Genomic DNA, 22,281 nt, shown 5'->3' with positions numbered 1-22,281 from the left:
TGAATCTAACTACATCTAAGTGGATAGGCTGGGACTTTTTCACTGGAACACAGCAGGTTGCGACGTGACCTTATAGAGGTTTATAAAATCATGAAGGGTATAGATGAGGTGAACGGTGGGTCTCCTTTCTCTAAGGTGGTTTAGGATTAGGGAGCAAAGTTTGACGGTAAGTGGAGAAAGATTTCAAAAAGACATGAGGGGCACCAGTTTTTTTTTTAAAAAACACAGAGCGTGGTTTGTGTGTGGAATAAATGTCCAGAGGAAGGATGCAGGTACCGTAACAACGTTTCAACGTTACATTCACACATCATTCCTGATGAAGGGCTTATGCCCAAAACATCAACTCTCCTACTCGTTGAATGCTGCCTGACCTGCAGTGCTTTTCCAGTGCCACACTTTGACTCTGATCTCCAGCATCTGCAGTCCTCACTTGCTCCACATCCCAATACATCACCATTTAAACAATACACCTCCTTTCTGCTTTTTTTTCACAACAGATGCTATACTTTTACATTGTGGTACTACATTTGCCATGTGTTTGTCAATTGTGGACTTATCTACATTGGGGAGGCTTGGGGAACAGTTCACCGAGCATCATACCTGGGCCCACAGAGGTCGGCTGGACCTCCCAGTCACCAGCCATTTTAATTCCCCTTCCCACTCCCTTTCTGACATAACCATCTTTGGCCTCCTCCCTTACCACAATGAATCAAAGTGCAAATTGGAGGAACAACATTTCGTCTTCTGTCCAGGCTGTGTAGAGTTGGGAGGACTCAACATTGGGGAACTCAACTTCAAATAAGCTCCCTATCTTTCTAGCTCCTCCTTCTCCCTGCCACCAACCAGATTCCTTCCTCTCATTGATGGGGGCTAGAGGATGGGGCTGGGGAGGACAGAAATAGAATGGATGGGGACTGGGGAGAATAGAGAGAGAATGGACGGGGCTGGGTGTAGCTGTGGAGATCAGAGAGAGAGAATGGACAGGAGGGTAGAGGGTGAGGGAGAATAGAAGGACTTTGGGGGGGGTTGAGAAAGGCCTGCAGAGCAGAGCATGGGGGATCCAGAGAATGCGGGTAAGGGTCTGAGAGGGAGAGTGTGGGGATAGAGTGTTGGGGAGAGGGCAGGAGAGAGAATGGTGTGGGGTGCAGAATACGAGGACAGACAGAGAATGGACGGGGGACAGAGGGTGTTTGGAAAGAGGGAATGAGTGGCAAGGAGAGGGTGGGGGCGGTGGAAGAATGGGCAGCAGAGAGTTGGTGGAGAGAGAGAATAGACAGGGAACAGAGAGATGGAGAGTGAGGGTGAGGGGAGAGAGAGAGGATGGATGGGGGGGCAGAGGGTGGGGAGAGGGAAATGGACATGGGGCACTGTGGGTGGTAGGGTGGGAATGGACAGGAGGAGCTGTGGATTGACAGGGGGTGCCGAGGGTGGTGGGGGAACGGAGAGGAGGTGCTATGGGTAGCAAAAAGACAATCTTTTTATGCAGAGGGTGGTGTGTGTGTGTGGAACAAGCTGCCAAGGAAGTGGTGGAGATGGGTACAATTACAATATTTAAAAGGCACCTGGGAGGGATATGGGCCAAAGGCTGGAACTTGGGACTGGGTCAGCTTGGGACATCTGGTCAGCATGGATGAGTTGAACCAAAGGATCTGTTTCCGTGCAGTGTGTCTCTAGATGTCTATAAATCTATGATTGAAACCTCACCTTTTTACTGATAATCTTCCTGCTGGACTTTTGTAGTGCACCCAGTTTCAGGAGATTTGTGGTGGGTACAAGTGGCACATGTCCCCTATCATGGGAATTCTGGAAAATATAAAGGGGCTGTTAAAAGTACTTCAACTTTGGGAACACGGGGTCTCGTGGAAGCAGGGCATTTGACAAGCCTTTTCAGAGAAATTCTCTCCAACTGGTGGACTATAGACAGTTTTCCCATGGAATATTACACAGATATTAAGAATGTTACCTTCTGGAAAACATTTTCCTGAAAAATGCAGAAGAATTCAGCTTGCTAACGTGAAACAAATGTTGGAGAGAAAGGAAACTGCCAAGATCAAAAGGCTGACGAATGTCAACATTTATCAGATTGTTTCGAGAACAGAAAACCTGCACTGGAGACACCCTGAAGAGGGTCGTCTCATACCTATTCCTTCAATTAGTTTTCTATGTCTTAATTGTTAAGTCATACCTAGCACATGGAAAGATGACTATGGTTTGTAAAGGTCAGTCATCGCGGCTTCTGGACAACTTTGCAGGAGTTCGTAGGCCGAACCATCTTCATCAATGACCTTCCTCCATCATAAGTTCAGAAGTGGCGATGTCACAATAATTGCAGATGTTCAGCACTATAAACAACTCCTCACAAACTGAAGCAGTTCTGTTAGAAATGCTACAAGATCTTAACCAAATCCAATGGGTGGTGAGTGGCAAGTAACATAATGCCACGCAAATGTCACACAATGACTCATCTCCAAAAGAGATAATCTGACCACTGACCTGTGATATCAACACTGTTACTGTCACTAAATACCCCACGATCAACATCCTTGGGGTTTACAATTGAATAGAAACTCAACTAAATGATCCATACATACAGAGTGGCTACAAGAGCAGGTCAGAGGCCAGAAATATTGCAGTGAGTAACTCATCTCCTGACTCTCCAAAACGTGTTCCAACTTTTACAAGCCACAAGTCAGCAGAGTATTCCATTACTCCCCACTAGCTTGGATGGGATTCCAGCTTCAATTGTATTTGAAACGCTTCATACCGTCCAGGTCAATGTTGCCTGCTTGATTGGTACCATATCCACTGTGCAGAAGCAGTAGTGTGTAGTATCTACAAGACGCACTGCAAAAATTTACCAAAGCACCTTACAAGTTGCCTTTCAAACTAACAACCACTTCCATATAGAAGAACCAGGAGAACAGATACATGGGAACACAAACTCTTGCAAGTACCCCTCCAAGCCACTCACCATCTTGACTTGGAACTGTATTACTGTTCCTTCAGTGTCACTGGTCCAAATCCTGGAATTCCTTCTCTCAAGACGTTGTGGGTCACCATACAGGATGTGGACTACAACGGTTCAAAAAGGCAGCTCACCACCACATTCTCAAGGAGAACCAAATGCTGGCCAGCCAGTGACGCCCATGTACTAGAAGTAGATTTTAATAAATTATTGAAACAGAGGGTTGGAATCTGCAAACTAAAAAAAATCAATGTTAAGAAGGGTCCGATGGAGAGCATTGATTCGGTGCTTATTTGAGAACAGAGAAAGAGCGAATTGGAACTAGAGTTTAGAGTTCAACAGCTGTAGTGTTCCACTCAATATATAAATCTAAAATCGATTAAACATTTTCCCCCTGACGTGTACTTCATTAACAAGTGACTGCGACAGTTAAGAAGGCATATGGGATACTGGATTTCATGACATTAATGGCACCTTCCATTCCCACGATGCCATGCGATGGAGAAACCTCTCTATGGGGCCCTGGCAGTGCGCATGCGTGCGGTGAAGCAACGTTACTGAGTGTGGGAGAGGAATGGCGCCGGCGGCTGAAGGAACAAGAACAGAAACCGCTGGAAAAGCTGAGCAGGTCCGGCAGCTCGTGTTGAGAGAAATGTGAGGACGTGTTTCGGGTCCGGGGATCCTTCTTCAGAACAGGACCAGGTTTCAGAAACATCCCGGGGAGGTCGCCAGGTCCGAGCGCCAAGACCTGGCTCCTGCCCCCGGGGAGAGGAGACAGTGAGACAGGGTAGGATTGGGAACCGCGGGAGGAGGGAGACTGGGGAGTTTATAAACTCCTAGGGGGAGGCCGCAGGCCGCGAATAAAAGCCCCACAGGCCCAGTGTTTGCTTCACCGGGGAAGGAGCTCTCGTGTTGCCCGGGCAACAGGGCGCCATCATTGTAAGGATAAGGCGCATGTTGACTTGGGGCGGGGAGCGCGGGCGGCCATCTTGGTGAGGGCACCATCAACCGTCACTTCCGGGAGAGAAATGACAGTTGGTGTCATTCAACTAGAATGTCCTCATTTCACTCTGAGAGACCTGGCCCTGAGCCTGGTCTGTGTGTCATTAACACAGGAAAAGGGAGTGGGAGGGAGAGAGAGAGATCTGGAATGATACGGCTGTGAATTTGAGGTGAATGAATCTGATCATTTGTGGCGCTGGAACAGAAACTGGGTCCTTCCAAGATCGCAGTGACCAGGAGAGCATTGATGTGTTGATGTTATTTTCAGTTTGTAGACTGGGAAAAGAGAACACCAGGAGTGGAGGAAAGACATGATGAAGATGGATTTGAAATTCTCTTCAGGAGGAGGGATAACTTGAGCCAGCACCCGGCCCATATCCCTCCAAACCCTTCCTGTTCATATACCCATCCAGATGCCTTTTAGATGTTGCAATTGCACTAGCCTCCTCCACTTCCTCCGGCAGCTCATTCCATACACTTACCACTCTCTGTGTGAAAAAGTTGCCCCTTAGGTCTCCTTTAAAATTTTCCCATCCCATCCTAAACCTATGTTCTGTAGTTATCAACTCCCCCACCCCAGGGAGGAGACTTTGTCTATTTATTCTATCCATGCACCTCATCATTTGATGAACCTTTATAAGGTCACCTCTTAGCGTCCAACTCTCCATGGAAAACCGCCAGCCTGTTTAACTTCTCCCTATAGCTCAAATCCCTCAACCCTGGCATAATCCTTGTAAATCTTTTCTGAACCCTTTCAAGGTTCATACATCTTCTGATAGGAAGGAGACCAGAATTGCATGCAATATTCCAGAAGTGACCTAACCAATGTCATGTACAGCCGCAACATGACCTCCCAACTCCTGTACTCAATACTCTGACCAATAAAGGAAAGCATACCAAACACCTTCTTCACTATCCTATCTATTTGCGACTCTACTTTCACGGAGCTATGAACCTGCACTCCAAGGTCACTTTGTTCAGCAACACTCCGTAGGACCTTACCATTAAGTAGTTCTGCTAAGATTAGCTCAAGATTTGCCAATTGCATGACCTTGGACCATAGTTAGGGGTGTGGGTTACCAGCACTGGGTTTGTAAACTTTTAATCCCATCAATTTCCCCAACACCATTTCCCCATGACTAGTCATTTCCTTCAGTCCTGCTCTCAGTGGGCCATGTGTTCCCCAACATTTTGGGGATGTTACCTGTGTCCTCCTTTGTGATCATAGAAGCAACATATGTGGTTAATTGGTCTGCCATCTCTTTGTTCCACATGAGAACTTTGCCTGTTCTAGTTGTTATTGTTTTCTCTAATCTTTTTTTGTCTTCACATACCCCATTTTCCCCTTTTGATCAATCCTTTTGTTGAAACCTGAACTGCTGCCAGTCTTCAGATCTGCTACTTTATTTTTAGTCAATTTGTACGCCACTCCTTAGGGTCTAGTCCTATCCATCATGTCCCTTGTTAGCCGTGGCTGTGCCACCTTCTGTGTTTTATTTTTTCAGACAGGAATGGACAACCGTTGCAGTTCCTCCAGGTGCTCTTTAAATGTTTGTCATTTCTTTCAATAATGTTCCCTCATTTGTTGTGGCCTGTTTGTGCCTCTGCTGTTGTAATTTCCTTGCTTTAGATTTAAGTCCCCAGTCACAGAATCACCTCTGTTCCTCTCCATTTTAATGGAAAGTTCTCTCACTCAGTTCTACACTCTTCTGCAGGAGACCTCTTACAGCTACATGGCCATTTATTCCCTTCTCATGAAGAAATAAATATATTGGAATTAAATTGCCATTGTTCAGCAGAACCATGGCCACTTTTGGAATGTTGTATGCAGTTCTGGTCTCACTCCTATCAGAAGGATATTGTGAAACTTGAAAGGGTTCAGAAAGGACTTACAAGAATGTTGCCAGGGTTTGAGTGATAGGGAGAGGTCAAGCAGACTGAGGCTGTTTTCCCCTTGTGCGCTGGGGGCTGAAGTTGATAAAATCATGAGGGGCATGGATAGGGTAAATAAATCAAGGTCTTTTCCTTGAGATGGGATACTCCAGAATGTAAGGGTAATAGCTTAAGGGTGGGATGGGGAAGAGAAGGTTTAAAAGGGACGTAAGGGGCAACTTTTTCATTCAGAGGGCTGTGTGTGTAAGGAACAAGCTGCTGGAGGAAGTGGTGGAGGCTGGTACAATCACAACATTTAAAGGCCATCTGGATGGGTATATGAATAGGAAGGGGTTAAAGAAATATAGGCCAAGTGCTGGCAAATAGGCCTAGATTGATTCTGGATATCTGGTCCGCATGTTCACTTTCTCTCTGGTGTCGGTGTCAATACCTTGATGTCTCATTTTCTTCCCCTTCCTGGGGACGTTAACCATTTCGTGTCTCATTGTTCTTCAAGAAGCTGCATTGTAGGTTCATCCTGAATTGACAGTTTTTGCTTCCCAAAATCAGACCTGCTCACTCTCAGCAGTATTCCAATGTTGGGAAAGAAACTAATTTTCAGGTGGAGCTATCCAAAATTCAGAGAGATGTCAGTCTTGACATTTTTGCTTTTCTGCTCCTGTAAGATCCTGAATCAGCACCTTCAGGAGGATTAGAGTGGAGTGAGAACAGAAGGAGAGAGAGAGTGAGAGTGGGATGATGCTTTCAATTTTGTGGAATAACAAAAGAAAAGAATGTTCTGCAGAAAGTAGAGTTGCTTGTTCTGAATTTCTACCCTGGACTGACAGTGATGACTTTTGAAATCTTTTTTTACAGAGTATTTGAAGATCTGAAGACAGAAGTTTCAAAGTCAACAGATGAAGGGCTTAAGCTTGAAATATTGACTCTCCTGCTCTTCAGATGCTGCCTGACCTGCTGCGCTTTTCCAGCGCCGCACTTTTCGACACTGAGTGTCCAGTGTCTGCAGTCCTCACTTTGACATCAATGTCTGACAGTCACTCAATCCATTGGGAACACAACAATTTTCGACTGTGATTCCGTGAGAAGGAGCAAAGCTGTTTGGTTCCTGTTTCTATATGTTTTCAGAATCAGTGGGACTGGATGAGAGACCGTACTGTTGCAGTCCACTGAGTGTGGAGCCAGAAATAGTTATACGACCTGGAAAGAGGAATTTACGGCAGGGAGGGGCTCGACACATGTTTGTGTGCAGCTGAAGTTTTGGCCATGGAGAAACCTGAGGGATCCTGCCCCGTAGAGAAACCATGTAAGTGTGGTGACTGTGGGAAAAGTTTCCATTTTCCGTCTGCCCTGGAGACTCATCGGCGCAGTCACACCGGGGTGAGGCCGTTCCTCTGCACAGAGTGTGGTAAGACCTTCAGCAATTCCTCTGACCTGCTGAAGCACCAACGGGTCCACACGGGGGAGAGACCCTTCAGCTGTCCCAAATGTGGGAAGGGCTTTACCCAGGCCTCCAGTCTGCTAACCCACCGGCGGGTCCACACTGGGGAGAGGCCGTTTCTTTGCTCCAAGTGCGGGAAGGCCTTCAGCAATTCCTCTGCCCTGCTGAGGCATAAGCGGGGGCACATTGGGGAGAAGCCTTTCAGCTGCCCTGAGTGTGGGAAGGCCTTCAGCAATTCCTCCGACAGGCTAAAGCACCAACGGGTCCACACAGGGGAGAAGCCCTTCAGCTGCCCTGAGTGTGGGAAGGCCTTCAGCAATTCCTCCGACAAGCTAAAGCATCAGCGGGTCCACACAGGGGAGAAGCCCTTCAGCTGCCTCGAGTGCGGGAAGAGCTTTGCCCACGCCTCCACCTTGCTGACCCACCAGCGGGTCCACACCGGGGAGAGGCCCTTCACCTGCCCAGAGTGCGGGAAAGCCTTCAGCAATTCATCCGACAGACTGAAGCACCAGCGGGTCCACACTGGGGAGAGACCCTTCAGCTGCCCTGAGTGTGGGAAGGGCTTTACACAGTCCTCCACCCTGCTGGCCCACCAGCGGGTCCACAGTGGGAAGTGGCCATTCACCTGCTGTCTGTGTGGGAAGGGATTCACCCGCTCTTCCCACCTGCAGAGGCACCAGCGAGTTCACATGCCATGGCAGGGGAATTGAAGGAGCAATGGCAGAGTCCCATTATCGACTGGACCCCTGGGTTTGAATCCCGTCGTGGCAGATGGTGGAATTGGAATTCGATCACAAGTCTGGAGTTCGGAATCTAACGATGAAACCATTTTATTGGGGGCAGGGGCGTGAGAACCCCCATCTGATTCACTCATGCCCTTTTTAGGAAATGAAACTGCCGTTGCAGGAAAGGATTCCCTCAGTTGTCCCAGCTGCATCCTTTACCCGGGTGGCCTACATGTGACTCCAGACCCACAGCAGTGTGGTTAACTCCCCCACCTGCGGAAATGAACAGGGAGAAACTTACTTGGAGACGGGTCTGGGTTGAAATTGCTGAGTAAGGCAATACTTCCCACGGGGTTAAGGCTGTACCAAGGATCCAATTACAAAGGGATAACTCGGAGCTGACCAATAGTAAAGCCAGTTGGGGATGGGGGGACTGTGTACGCTTTGAACTTGAACTGTTTTTTAAAAAATAAGCTACTTTTTCTATGTCTTTTTGCTGGGGGGATCTGAAGCTGTAATAAAGTTGGGTCTCAATAAAGGTCTATGGGGTGAATTTGCATTTGCAGATACATTCAACTTTGATCAAAAAGCACACAACCTGCAGGCAGTTGATCCATGTAATATTTGTAAATTCCTACTTTAAAAATAGAACCAGTCTGATTCAAGATTGGGATACAGACAGACTCAAACCTCACACATTTCATTGTTTGAACTGAGAAGAAACCTATTTATATAAAACCTTAAGTCATCTAACTTCAAAGACTTTCTGGGATTTACACATTAATGAACTAAAACTTGCAACCTATTCTAAAAGACAAAAGACTTAACAACAATCTAGGTTTGTTCAATATATCCGATCAGTTGCACTATACTGTGATCTTTTACTATAAATTCTGTCTTATGATCCTGCTCCACGGCTTCCTGGTGAAGGAGCAGCGCTCCGAAAGCTAGTGCTTCCAAATAAACCACTATAACCTGATGTGTGATTTTTTTAACTTGATCCAACCCAGTCCATCTCTGGCTCCTCCACATCATTTCTAGTGAAGGCAGCCCACTTACTGCTGGGCTCAGAATGTCATTGAAAGCTTTGAGCTCCAAGAGGTTTTTGTTTTAAAGCTGCTCATTTCATTTCAACCTCCTGCACTAAGTTCCCAATGTAGTGGAGCAGTGAATAAGTTGCTGGTATCGTTAGAAATTGTAAATTTTTCATGAGTGCAGGTACTGCGTCATTTCATCAGCATTGTAAAGGTTACTGGCAGCACTGGGAGGTGTGGGCTGCCTTCACTAGAAATCCTTGCTGGTGCCTCTCTGTCTGACCTGCTGTTTGTGTGGCTTTGGTATTGTTGGGTTGTGAAACTGCCCTTGGGGCTTTGAGATACCTGTGGTGCTCTGTCATTGTTAGTGAGGTTGAAGTGTATTCCTTTGTCCGTGTGTGCTGTCTGGTTTGGCTTGTGAGCCTGCATGGGCATTCTGGGTGTTTTAGGTACAGTTTGGCCAATTTTGCTTTTGTGGGTTGGCAGAGTGGCAGATCTTTTTCCACAATCTCTCCCCCCACCCCCCCATTTCTTTTTGTTTTGCTTAGGGGAGGGACGAGAAGGGGCAATGTAGCCGGAGTCAGGGGGATTGTCAGGTGGGGGTCGCGGTATCAGACAGATAGCTCTCAGTGTCCGAGTCTGGTCCAGGAGAAGCTATTTTAGGGGCAGGGATGTTCTCCCAATGGATCTGTGCGAGCTGAGTGGTGAGGGGGGCAGAGGGTAACAGAATTGTACATAGGCATGAACAGCACAGTCGGATAGCCATGGCTAGCACTCTAAGCCCGGCAATGATAGCGATGAGGGCTATCAGTCCCTGCCGTCAGGCTCTGCGCATGCCCTCTTTCACATCGAGTAGGTAGTCCAGGGCCATCCTGTTCTGCAGAGCCACTGTACAGATGGCAACAGCCTCCACATTCAGCTGGGCGAATGCGTCTGCTGTGGAGTTTGCCACCTCCTGTACTGTGACAGCGAGTTTGTGGGCTTCTACCTGTAACTGTAAGGTTGCAGAGTGGGGTGACATCAGGTAGAGAGCTGCTTCGATGGCAGCGAGGGCAAGTCTGCTGCGTGGCATGGGCTTTGGGAAGGGAGGGGACTGGGAGTGATAAATGAATGGTACTGCATACCCAACATTGTTGCTCGCAGTCCAGGGTAACAGCAGCCAGGGGTTGGCTTTGTGGCCACAGATAAAATAGGTGCTGTTGTCGGTCTGGAGATGGAGTGTCTGGGGCCCTGTCCAGCTGGTGAGGAAGGTGGTATTCTGGGTGATCCTGTGGAGGACCTGTCGGTTTAAAATGCTGCCTTCTGCAGTGGATCAGCTTGCTGCGGGAGTTAGGAGCAGGGAGTCAATGCACCGGCTCCAGCCAGCTTCCCATCCGGGTGGCTGTGTGTATCTCAAACAGATGGAACCTGCAGGTGGCCTGTGTGGGCTGTTGTCAGCAATGGTCAGGGCTGGGGGCTCATGGGAGAGGTTGTAGGCCGGGTAAAACCACTCTTTATATTTGTCCAGGTGGTAACCCGCAGACCTCCAGCGGGCTGGGCTGTTGTCCCCATATTTGGTCATTGCTGGTGGTATTTTGAGTGTGGTAACCTCCGGGGACCTGTCTGATTCCAGCCACCATTCCGCCATGTCAGAGATATTGAAGGGGATTGAGGCGAAGGGAATGCCCCCTGTGAGAGTGGACAGGGATCTAGTGCAGACCCAGCAGTGGGTCTGATTAAATCGCTGAGCATACCCATGGGCCATTTTGAGGAAGGTGTTGGCCTGCAAATTACAGTGGGTTATAAAATGTGCTGCCCCTTGGCCCTGTTTACCAGCAAGCCACAGTGTGATGGTCAGACAGATCAGATGGTGATGGCTGCCGCGAGCAGCTGGATCCATCCTGGGTGGTCGGAGTGGTGCCTTCCTCTGTGTGGTCCCTGTTCAGAGGTTGTGGAGCCCTCTTGCAGCGGGTGGCATGTGTCCATTCGGGCCATCCTTCCAGTTTCACAGCAGTCCGGGTTGTCATCAGGCACAGGCCTTTCCACCGAGGGGAGAGAGAATCCTTTTTCTGGTGATTTTATCATAACATAGTCCCCGGGTCAGAACAGATGAATGGGCACTGATTGGGGTGTGGGCAACGCAGCCCTGATCTGGTTGTGTGAGCACTAATGCTCCTGCTAAGGGCCTGGACATACTCTAGTGGGGCCTCTTGTGTCAGAAGCAGGGCTGTGTCTGTGGTGAGTGTCAGGGCTCTGGTGACAGTGAGCATAGGCTGCCCCATAAGTCCTTGAAAAGGGGTGAGCACAACTGTTCAGTTTGGCTGTGCATGTGTAGCACAGAGGGCAAGTGGCAAGGCGTCTGACCAGGTCAGTCCTGTTTTCTGGGTGGTTTTGGTCTGCCATTCATCTGCTCGACCATGCGTGACGACTGGGCTTGGTAGAGAATGGGGTGTTGCCGTGGTATCCCTAGTGCCTCGCTAATGCCGGTCACAAGCCGAGCCGTGAGTGAGTCCCCCTCTCCGTCTCTATGCTGCTGGGAACTCCAGATCTGGGGGTGACATCATTTAGGAGGCATTTTACTACCATACATGCATCATCCTTTCTTGTGGGAAATGCTTCCACCCATTTGGAGAACATGTCTCTGACCAGGATGTACTTGTAACCCTGTTTTTGGGACGTGTGTGAAGTCCATCAGTAAGTGGCTGAAAGGCCCCTCAGGAACTGGCAGGTACTTGGCAACTGGCTTCCCTGCATTGTTCTGCAGGTAGATGAGGCACTGTGATATCAGGGCTTGGGTAGCAGCAGTGAATCCTGGTGCATACCAGGACTGTGTTACAGTGTGTATCATGCCCCTCTTGCCCGTGTGGCCAATGCTGTGGGCTGCTCGGGCCAGTGTGTGTAGGTGGGCACTTGGGCAAATGATGCGGCCATCAGGGTGCATTAGCAGGTTGAGGGAAGGAGATTGTGTGGCCCCAATGCAGGCCCAACTGTCCTTTTTCTGCTTTGGAGCAGTTTCTTGGGTAGCTTGCACAGCCTCCATGGGCTCAGGGAATACTGGGGCCTTCACTATTCTGGGGGCCTGCAGGATGTAGATGGTGGGGTGCAGTGCGACTTCCGGGCTGCTGTGTCAGCTGAGGCATTCCCGAGGGTGACTGGGTCAGTGGTAGAGGTATGGGCATGGCATTTGATCATTGCTAGGGCTGAGGGTAACAGGGCTGCTTCCAGAAGGTTAGAAATCAGCGCAGCGTGTTGTAGCGGCCTCCCTGCTGATGTGATGAAGACTCTCTGTTTCCAGAATGTGCCAAAATCATGGATGACTCCAAAGGCATATCTGGAGTCAGGATAAATGTTTGCTGTGTGTCCTTTAGCAATGACACAAGCCCTAGTGAGTGCAAACAGCTCTGCAGTTTGTGCAGATGTGCCATTTGGCAGTGCAGCTGACTCTAGAACTGTGAAAGGAGTGCAGATGGCATATCCTGCCAGTGTGCAGTGGTCTGAGGGCCTGAAGGATGAGCCATACGTATAGAGAATGAGGTCAGAGTTGTCTAGAGGTGTTTCAGAGAGGTCAGGGCATGAGGCGATGACCTGCTGGACAATGTCTAAACAGTCGTGGTCATCTGTAATGGTGGTCAGAGTGAGTGGGGGCAGGGCGACGTTGTAGGGACAGGATGGCTTTGGATAGTAAAGCAACCTCATAGCCAATTGTCTGGGTGGCAGTGAAATGTTGCTGCTAGAAATGGAGTAATCTAGATACAATGATGCTAATCATAAAACAGTTATCAGAGAAATGTCCTAATTCTCTACACAAAGCAACATTCTGACAGTATCGATGGATCAGGAGCTTCCATTCCTCTTCGCAGGGAGGTGCTAATGTCTCCTCTGAAGCGGTGAGTTGCTTCCATTGTCCTGTCCTGGGAGCAATGCTCTTGCTGATGCCTCTCTGTCTGACCTGTCCTTTGTGTGGCTTTGGTGTTGCTGGGTTGTGAAGCTGCCCTCGGGGCTTTGGGATACCTGTGGTATTCTCATTGTTAGTGGGTGTTTGAAGTGTACCGGTATTCCCTTGTCTGCAAATGCTGTCTAGTTTCACTTGTCAGCCTGCTTGGTCCGTGCTGAGGCATTCTGGGTATTTTAGTACAGTTTGGCCAATTTTGCTTTTGTGGGCCTATTGTGGGTTGCCAGGGTGGCAGATCTTTTCCCACATACAATTACCAGGAATACTTGGAATCCTGAGAAGGATTCAAGTGAATCCTAGCGAGATGTTGCATCCTTTGCACTATTCCCAGAAAGTGAATGAACTATCAAGACTCTTGTAAAGATTCATGGGAACTCTTGCAGGGATGTAAAGAAAACTAGATTTACAATTTAAGGCCATACATCCCATTCTGCTAAGTTACTCCAGTTAATTGGTAACTTTTATTTGTTTAAAAATGTGAACTTAATGAAGAATTCTTTCAGTTAATCACTGGGTATTCAAATGTCTCTTCAGAATTAAAGATCATAACAAAACTGGGTGTCATTGTGGGATGTTGAATCTGTAGTACGTGCTTGATAAAATTTGGATGAACAGTATTTCAAAGTGAATTTTATCATGTTAAGTACTAAGACTTTCTGGAGAGGAAAGATTTGCCCTTGTGTGTTTTGCAACACTTAACCAAGGTCAGTTCAATAGAATAAGCAGACAGGTTGATGCTAGAGTTGAGAGCTGTGGCAAAATATCAGAAATAATGCAGGCAGTAGCACGGCAATTAGAGTTAGAAAGTTAGCTAAAAAATGATAAAAACAGGTTGGAAAGTTTTTTTTCAGCTTTTCTTAAAAAATGTTATCAAAATAAGTGTTGGTTGTGCAGAAAATTGAGTATGGGGATTCAGTAACGGAGGATAAAGAGATGGCAGGTGAATTGAAGAGTTTGAATCTGACTTCACTGGCGAGGATACAAGTAACACCCTAGAACGAGCTGTAAATCAGGAATTGAAAGGGAGGGAGGAACTGAAGAAAATTACAATTACCAGGGAAGTAGTACTGAGTAAACTGTTGGAACTAAGAGCTGATAAGTCCTGGGTATTTGAAGGAATTCATCCTAGATTCTTAAAGAGAAAGTAGCAAGTGAAATAAGACCATAAGACATAGGAGTGGAAGTAAGGCCATTCGGCCCATCGAGTCCACTCCGCCATTCAATCATGGCTGATGGGCATTTCAACTCCACTTACCCGCATGTATTGATTTTAATTTTCCAAACCTCATTAGTTTCAGGGATGGTTTCTTTAAATTGGAAAAATCCTTTCTTCAAAAAAGCAGACCGAGAACAGGAAACTGCAGACCATTTAACTTAACATATGTGATGGGGAAAATGTTCAAAGCTATTATCAAAGGTATTACGACAGGGCACTTGTATAAGTTCAAGGTAATCAGGCAGCGTGAATGTGTTTTTGTCAATGGGAAATAATGTAATAATTTTTTGAAGAACGGCCTCTCCGCACTGCAACTGAGCTGATGAATCTCCAGTGCCCACGGGGAATGGAATCCCTTCCCTCAGACCCCACATTTCCACAACTTCTCCGCAGTTCTGGTGACTTTTTGGCTCTGTGTTTCCGATGAACAATTGAAAGTGTGATCACACTCGGGAAACGTGTACAGTCACTCCCTCCTGCGAATAGTGTAATGTTTCTTCAGTCTGTATAACAGGTTAAAGCGCTGCCCACAGTCCGCTCACGCGGAGACTCTCTCAACAAGGGGAAAAGACATACAAAGGTTGAGCAGCGAGACAAAATGCAAAAGCAATAAAATGTCGAACACTGGGAAAAAATATTGTGGCTCTCCCCCTTTTTTTTTCCTGTTGGCATTTGGGCACTTAAAATCTGTCAGTAACACCAGCATCCCGATAGAGCATACAGCGCATGTTTGCCGGTGTCAGCAACGCCATGCGCATGCTCACCGGGTGTCAGCAAAACACTGGGCATGCTCGTCGCTGTCCGCACAAAAAGGCGCGCGATCTTCTTTTGATTGACCAATAGGGAGTACTGGAGGACCGGAAGGAGTCTAGTCTTCCTGCCAATCAGAGCCACCCCATTGTCTGAATGCGGAAGTTGGACCATGAGCTCCTGTTTCTCCGAGTGAAGATTGAGGTTCACCCCAGACTGCAATCTCCTTCCTCTGTCCAACATCTGTGAGTACGGCACTCTCTTTTCTCACCACCTTTTCCAATTTTTTTTTTCATTCTGGGGTTCAGTTGTTGACTTGCAGCAACTGAAAGGTGGGGACAGACTCTGGAAACGTTGCTCCACGTCTGTGTCGCAATTGGCAAAATAGACAGGCAGGAGGCTGGAAGAACAGAACAAACCAGGTAACATCAGGAGGTGGAGAAGTCGACGTTTCAGGTGTAACCCTTCTTCAGGATTGGGGATGGGTGCAGATAAAGGGTGTCCTGGGGGCAGGGTGGTGAAGTGGGGATAGGTGAAAGGTCTGACCTGGTTGGTGAATGGGAGGAATAAGAGTAAAAAATGAGGTCTGCAGATGCTGGAGATCACAGCTGCAAATGTGTTGCTGGTCAAAGCACAGCAGGCCAGGCAGCATCTCAGGAATAGAGAATTCGACGTTTCGAGCATAAGCCCTTCATCAGGATGAAGGGCTTATGCTCGAAACGTCGAATTCTCTATTCCTGAGATGCTGCCTGGCCTGCTGTGCTTTGACCAGCAACACATTTGCAGCGAATGGGAGGAATAAATCTGGTTTGTGACAGGGAGGAGCGGAAATGAGGGGGAGGGGTTGAGAAGGGAGTCAAGGGGTGGGGCGGGGATGGGAAGTGAGGTTTGAGACTGGAGAGCTCAATGTTGAGTTCTTTGGGCTATATGCTACCCAGTCGGAATTTGAGGTGTTGTTCCTCCAATTTGCTGTTTGGTTCATTGTGGCAATGGAGAAGGCCTAAGATAGTCTTTTCAGAAAGGGAGTGGGAAGGGGAATTAAAATGGGTAGTGACTGTGGACCCGCCTGCGACGCTCAGCAACCGTTCCCAAGTTTATGCTCAGTCTCCCCAATGTAGAGAAGATCACAATTGGAAAATATGTGAGAAAGAGTACAACAATGTGAAGTTGTGAAAAAGAGCAGAAAGGAAGTGTATTATTTAAATGGTGATAAACTGAGATGTGGAGAAAGTGAGATCTGCAGATGCTGGTGATTAGAGTCAGTAAGTGTGGCGCTAGAAAAGCACAGCAGGCCAGACAGCATCCGAGAGGCAGGATAGTCGATGTTTCGGGCACAAGGGAATAGGGAATGATATGTGGATGTAGAAAGGGGTCTCAGTGTCTTTCTACACCAGTCACTGCCAGTTGTCAGACAGGTGCAGCAAGCAATCAGCAAGGCAAGTGGTATATTAACAAGAGGGATTGTGTTCAGAAGTGGGGATGTCTTCCTGCAGTTAGAGGTCATTGAATATATTCAAGGCTGAGTTCATCTGAGTTTTGAGCAACAAAGAAGTGGATGTTTATGGGGGAAAGCAAGAAAATGTTTTTAAGACAAGTACAGAACAGTTAGAGGCATACAGCAAAGAAACAGACCACTCAGTCCAACTAGTCCATGCTGAATATATTCACAAACTAATCTAGTCCCACCTGCCAGTGTTTGGCCCATATCCCTCCGAACCTTTCCTATTCATGTATTTAACCGAATATCTTTTGAAAGTAACATCACTTCCTCTGGATATTCATTCCACACATGAACCACTATATTTGAAAAAAAGCTGTCTCAAGTCTTTTCAAAACCTTTCTCCTCTCTCCTTTCCAAATTTGCTGCCTAATCCTGAAACCCCCACCTGAGGGAAATGACACCTGCCATTCACCGCATGTATACTTCTCATGATTTTATAAACCTCTATAAGGTCACTTCTCAACCTCCTGTGCTCCAGTGAAGAAAGTCCCAGCTTATCACCGAGATGTAGGAAGATTCATATCCAGTTATGGTCTGTTCAATGCTGGTTCAGGCTCGAAAGACCAAATGGCCGACTCCTGCTCCCAATTCTCACACTCTGTGTTCGAAGTTTAAAAATCAAAATCACAGGGTTATGGTCCAACAGGTTTATTTGGAAGCACTAGCTTTCAAACTGCTGCTCCTTCATCAGGTGGTTGTGAAGAATAAGATTGTAAGACACTGAATTTAGCAAAAGTTTACAGTGGGATGTAACTGAAATTATATATTGAAAAAGAGCTGGGTTATTTGTTAAGTCTCTCCTCTTTTAGAATAACCATGTTGGTTTCAGTTCTTTCATATGTAAATAGCAAAACTTTTTTTAAAAGTTCCATTCCCAATTGCTGTCATGTTGTCCCAGATAATGTATTGAAGGTGTGAGTTTCCCTGTGTGAGGCTGTCTGTACCACAATGGTTAGACTGATTCTAATCTTAAAAAATGGATTAATAGAATCTTACTTGGATTCATGCAGTTGTGTCCAGGACAGCAAGAGACCATCAGATATAGGAACAGCAATTAGGCCATTCAGCCCATTGGGTTTGCTCATACCATTCAATCGTGGCTGTTAAGTTTCTTATCTGCATTCTCCTGCTTTTTCTCTGTAACCCTGGATCCCCTTGATACTCAAGGACCTATCTATCTCAGTCTTAAATATTCTCAGTGACCTGGCCTTCACAGCCTTCAGTGGCAGTTAATTCCATAGATTCATTACTCTCTGGCTGAAGACGTTTGTCCTTATCTCCAATATAAAGGGTCTTCCCTTTACTCTAAGACTGTGTCTCGAGTCCAGTCTCTCTTCCCAATGGAAAGATCTTCCCAACATCCACTCTGTCCAGGCCATTCAGTATTCTGTATGTTTCAATTAGATCTCCCCTGAGTGTGGGCCTGTTAAACAGCATGAACCAGACCCTTCAGGATGAGATACAGCAGGGATTAGGTTCTACAAAGTGAGAAAGGAGGGAGAGTGTGTGGGATGGAGATTTTAACTTCTAGAGAATAAGAGAGGAAGCAGAATTCACTGTAAATTAGAATTGATCGGATGGACCAATGGGCCAAGGAGTGGCAGGTGGAGTTTAATTTAGAGAAATGTGAGGTTTTGCATTTTGGTCAAGCAATCCAGACAGGACTGGTACAGTGAAGGGGAGTGTTGCAGAACAAAGAGACCTTGGAGTGCAGGTTCATAGTTCCTTGAAAATGGACTCTCAGGTAGACAGGATAGTGAAGAATGTGTTTGGTATGCTTTCCTTTATTAGTCAGAGCATTGTGTATAGGCATTGGGAGGTCATGTTGTGGCTGTATATTGGTAAGGCGACTTTTGGAATAGTGCGTCCATTTCTGGTCTCCCTGCTTTTGGAAAGAACGTGTGAAACTTTGAGAGGGGTCGGAAAAGATTTGCGAGAATGTTGCTAGACTTGGAGGGTTTGAACTACATGGAAAGGCTGAGTAGGTCCAGGATATTTTCCCTGGAGCATCTGAGGCTGAGGGGCAGCCTTATAGAGGTTTATAACGGGCATGGATAGGGTGAATATCCAAGGTCTTTTTCCCCAAGGTAGGAGAGTCCAAAACTAGAGGGCATATGTTTGAGGTGAAAGGGGAATGATTTAAAAGGGCCCTGACGGGCAACTTTTTCACGCAGAGGGTTGTGCATGTTTGGAACGAGCTGCCAGAGGAAGTGGTGAGGCTGGTACAATTATATTTAAAATGCATCTGGCTGGGTACATGAATAGGAATGGTTTAGAACCATAAGAGCCATATGTTGGCAAATGGGACTAGATTAACTTCAGATAGCTGTTTGGCACAGACGGGTTTGACCAAAGGGTCTGTTTCCATGCTCTGACCTCATACCTTTAATGCATTGTCTGAGCTGAGATGCCACCTTTTGTTATAAAGCCTTATGTTATCTTGAGAAGGTGCCTTACAGGAAGTTCTGGGATTTACATATTAATGATACCTGCAATCCATTCTAAAAGATGAAAGACTTAACAATCCAGATTTGTTCAATATAACATTTCAGTGGCAGGGCGCAAATGTCTTTCCATAAATTCTGTGCCTTATGGTCTTATTCTCCACAACCACCTGATGAAAGAGCAGTGCTCCAAACGATGGTCCTTCCAAATAAACCTGTTGGACTATAACCCAGGTTTGTGTGATTTTTAACTTTGCCCAGGTTAGGGTGGATTGACCATGTTAAATTATGCATAATGCCCAGGGTTGTGCAGGTGAGGGGGGATTGGCCGTATTAAAATACCCATCGTGCCCAAGGAGGTGCAGGTTTGTGTGGGATAGCCATGCTAACTTACACATAGTGTCCAGGGATGTGCAAGGTAGGGGGAATTGGCCAAGGGATATGCGCCAAGTGCTGGCAAATGGGACTAAATTGATTTACAATATCTGGTCAGCATAGACTAATTGGACCAAAGATTCTGTTACTCTGCGGCATATCTTAATGACTCTGGCTTTCTACTAACGTTTGTCACATCTCTTCTGTTCAGTTTCTCTCTGGTGCCTGTGTTAATGCCTTGATGTGTCTGGTTATTCCTCGATAACCAATCCCGATTTATCCTGAATTGACACATTTTGTTTTGCTTCCCAAAATCAGACCTGCTCACTCTCAGCAGTATCCCAGTGTTGTGAAAGATGTTAACTTTCAGGTGGAGTTATCCAAGGTGTAAGTCTTGACGTGTTTGCTGTTCTGATCCTGAATCAGCACCTTCAGGAGAATTGGTTAGAGCAGAGAGAGAGAGAGCGAGAGAGAGAGAGAACAAGAAAGAAAAGGATGTTCCTTTCAATTTTGTGGAATAACAAAAGAAAACAATGTTCCACAGAAAGTAGAATAGCTTGTTCTGAATTTCACTCAGTGCAGGGTAGATGACTTTTGTAATCTCTTTTTCCAGAGTATTTGAAGATCTGAAGACAGAAGTTTCAAAATGAACAGATGAAGGCCTTATGCCTGAAATGTTGACTCTCCTGCTCCTCGGATGCTGCCCGACCTGCTGTGCTTTTCCAGCACCACACTTTTCAACACTGACTCTCCCCTGTCTGCGGTCTTCACTTTCACATCAATATCTGACAGTCACTCAATCGATTGGGACAGCCACGATTTTTGATTACAATTCTGTGAGAAGGAGCAAACCTTTTTGGTTCCTATTTCAGGACATTTTCATTGTCAGTGGGACTGGATGAGAGACCCTACTGTTGCTGCGCACTGAGTGTGGAGTCTGATACAGTTATACGGCCTGGAAAAAGGAATTCCCAGCAGTGAGGGGCAGTACATGCGTTTGTTTGTGGCTGAAGCTTCGGACATGGAGAAACCGTGGAAGTGTGGTAACTGTGAGAAAGGCTTCCGTACTCCGTCTGACCTGGAGATTCATCGGCGCACCCACACCGGGGAGAGGCCGTTCTCCTGTCCCAAGTGCAGGAAGGGCTTTACCCAGGTCTCTGCCCTGCTTAGGCACCAGCGGATCCACACGGGGGAGAGGCCTTTCAGCTGCCCTGAGTGTGGGAAGGCCTTCAGCGATTCATCCTCCCTACTGACCCACCGGCGAGTCCATACGGGAGAGAGGCCCTTCAGCTGTCACGAGTGCAGGAAGGCCTTCAGCAATTCCTCATCCCTGCTGAGGCACCAGCGGGTCCACACGGGAGAGACCCCCTTCAGCTGCCCTGAGTGTGGGAAGGCCTTCAGCCGTTCCTCCACTTTGCTGACCCACCAGCAGGTCCACACAGGGGAGAGGCCCTTCAGCTGTTCTGATTGCGGGAAGGCCTTCAGCTATTCCTACTCCCTGCTGAGGCACCAGCGGGTCCACATGGGGGAGAAGCCCTTCAGCTGCCCCGAGTGCGGGAAGGCCTTCAGCTATTCTTCCTCCCTGCTGACCCACCGGCGAGTCCATACAGGGGAGAGGCCCTTCTGCTGTCCCGAGTGCGGAAAGGCCTTCAGCGATTCCTCCTCCCTGCTGACCCATTGGCGAGTCCACACGGGGGAGAAGCCCTTCAGCTGCCCTGAGTGTGGGAAGGCCTTCACCCGCTCCGCCCACCTCCGGAGCCACCAGCGACTTCACGTGCCATCGCAGGGGGAGTGACAAAGCGACTGCCGAGTGCCATTATCGACTGGACTATCAACCCAGTTCTGGGATCTGTTGGGTTTGAATCCCACCGCGGCAGAATTGGAATACGGTCAGAACCTAATGATGAAACCATTTTCTGTGGGGGAGGGGTTGCTTTTTTTTTAGGGAAAGAAACTGCCGTTGTGGGAAAGGATTCACTCAGTCGTCCCAGCTGCATCCTTTACCCGGTCTGGCCTACACATGACTCCAGACCCACAGCAGTCTGTTTCACTCCACACTGCCCTGTTCCTGGCCCCACGGGTTAAGGCTGTACCAAGGATCCAATTACAAAGGGACAACTCTGTGCTGTCCGATAGTAAAGAAAGTGGGGTGGGGTGGAGGAGGGGGAGTGTGTGCACTTTGACCTTGAGTTGTTTAAAAAGCAGCTGCTTTCTCTCCCCCTTTTTGCTGGGGGGGATCTGAAGCTGTAACAAAGTTGGGTCACAATAAAGATTACCTGAACTTACTGCCGGGCTCAGACTCTCATTAAAAGCTTTGAGCTCCAGATGGTCTTTGATTTAAAGCTGCTCATTTCTTCCAGCCTCCTGCACTAAGTTTCTAATGTCGTGTATCAGCTGGAGCAGTGAATGAGGAGCTTGTATCGTTAGAAATTGTAAATTTTTAAGGAGTACAGGTACTGCATCGTTTCATCAACATTGTAAAGGTTACTGGCAGCACTGGGAAGGTCTTATCTTTAAAATTGAGAATAGCTAAAATGATATATTCAGAAACATCATTGAAGTCTAAACGCACTTCAATTTTTTAAAAGAGCTGCTGAAATCTTTCTGAAACTTGCACTGGAATACGTGCAGTTAGGCCACAGCTCAGGACAGGCTGGAAGGGGTGAATGGCCTATTCCTCATTTTGTGAAATTGGTTTCAACTATGTAGACATAGTCATCGAGTTGTAGAGCCGGAAACAAACCCCTCAGTCCATATCTTAAATGAATCTAGTGACCCATTTGCTAGCATTTGGCCTATGTTCATCTATACCCTTCCTTTTCATATCCCCATCCAGATGCCTTTTAAATGTTGTCATTGTACCAGCCTCCACCACTTCTGCTGGCAGGTCATACCATACACACACCACCCCCTGCGTGACAATATGGCCCCTCAGGTCCCTTTCCCCACTCACCTTCAACCTATGCCCCTTCAGTGCTGGACTCCCCGACCTGGGGAAAGACCTTGG

The 22,281-nt window shown here is 47.3% G+C and overlaps 1 protein-coding gene across 1 annotated transcript; it reads left to right on the top strand.

Moving 5' to 3' along the window:
• The first annotated feature begins 3,530 nt into the window (after window positions 1-3,530).
• Window positions 3,531-21,560, top strand: LOC132808214 (zinc finger protein 420-like). Its single transcript, XM_060822045.1, has 4 exons — window positions 3,531-3,752; window positions 6,716-7,989; window positions 13,712-13,718; window positions 20,302-21,560. The coding sequence occupies exons 2-4, from the start codon at window positions 7,124-7,126 to the stop codon at window positions 21,067-21,069; spliced, it is 1,641 nt and encodes a 546-aa protein (XP_060678028.1). The 5' UTR covers window positions 3,531-3,752; window positions 6,716-7,123; the 3' UTR covers window positions 21,070-21,560.
• The last annotated feature ends 721 nt before the right edge of the window (window positions 21,561-22,281 follow it).

Source organism: Hemiscyllium ocellatum (assembly GCF_020745735.1).
Source record: "Hemiscyllium ocellatum isolate sHemOce1 chromosome 27 unlocalized genomic scaffold, sHemOce1.pat.X.cur. SUPER_27_unloc_37, whole genome shotgun sequence".
NCBI classification, from domain to species: domain Eukaryota; kingdom Metazoa; phylum Chordata; class Chondrichthyes; order Orectolobiformes; family Hemiscylliidae; genus Hemiscyllium; species Hemiscyllium ocellatum.
This window is presented reverse-complemented; position numbering and strand designations above follow the sequence as displayed.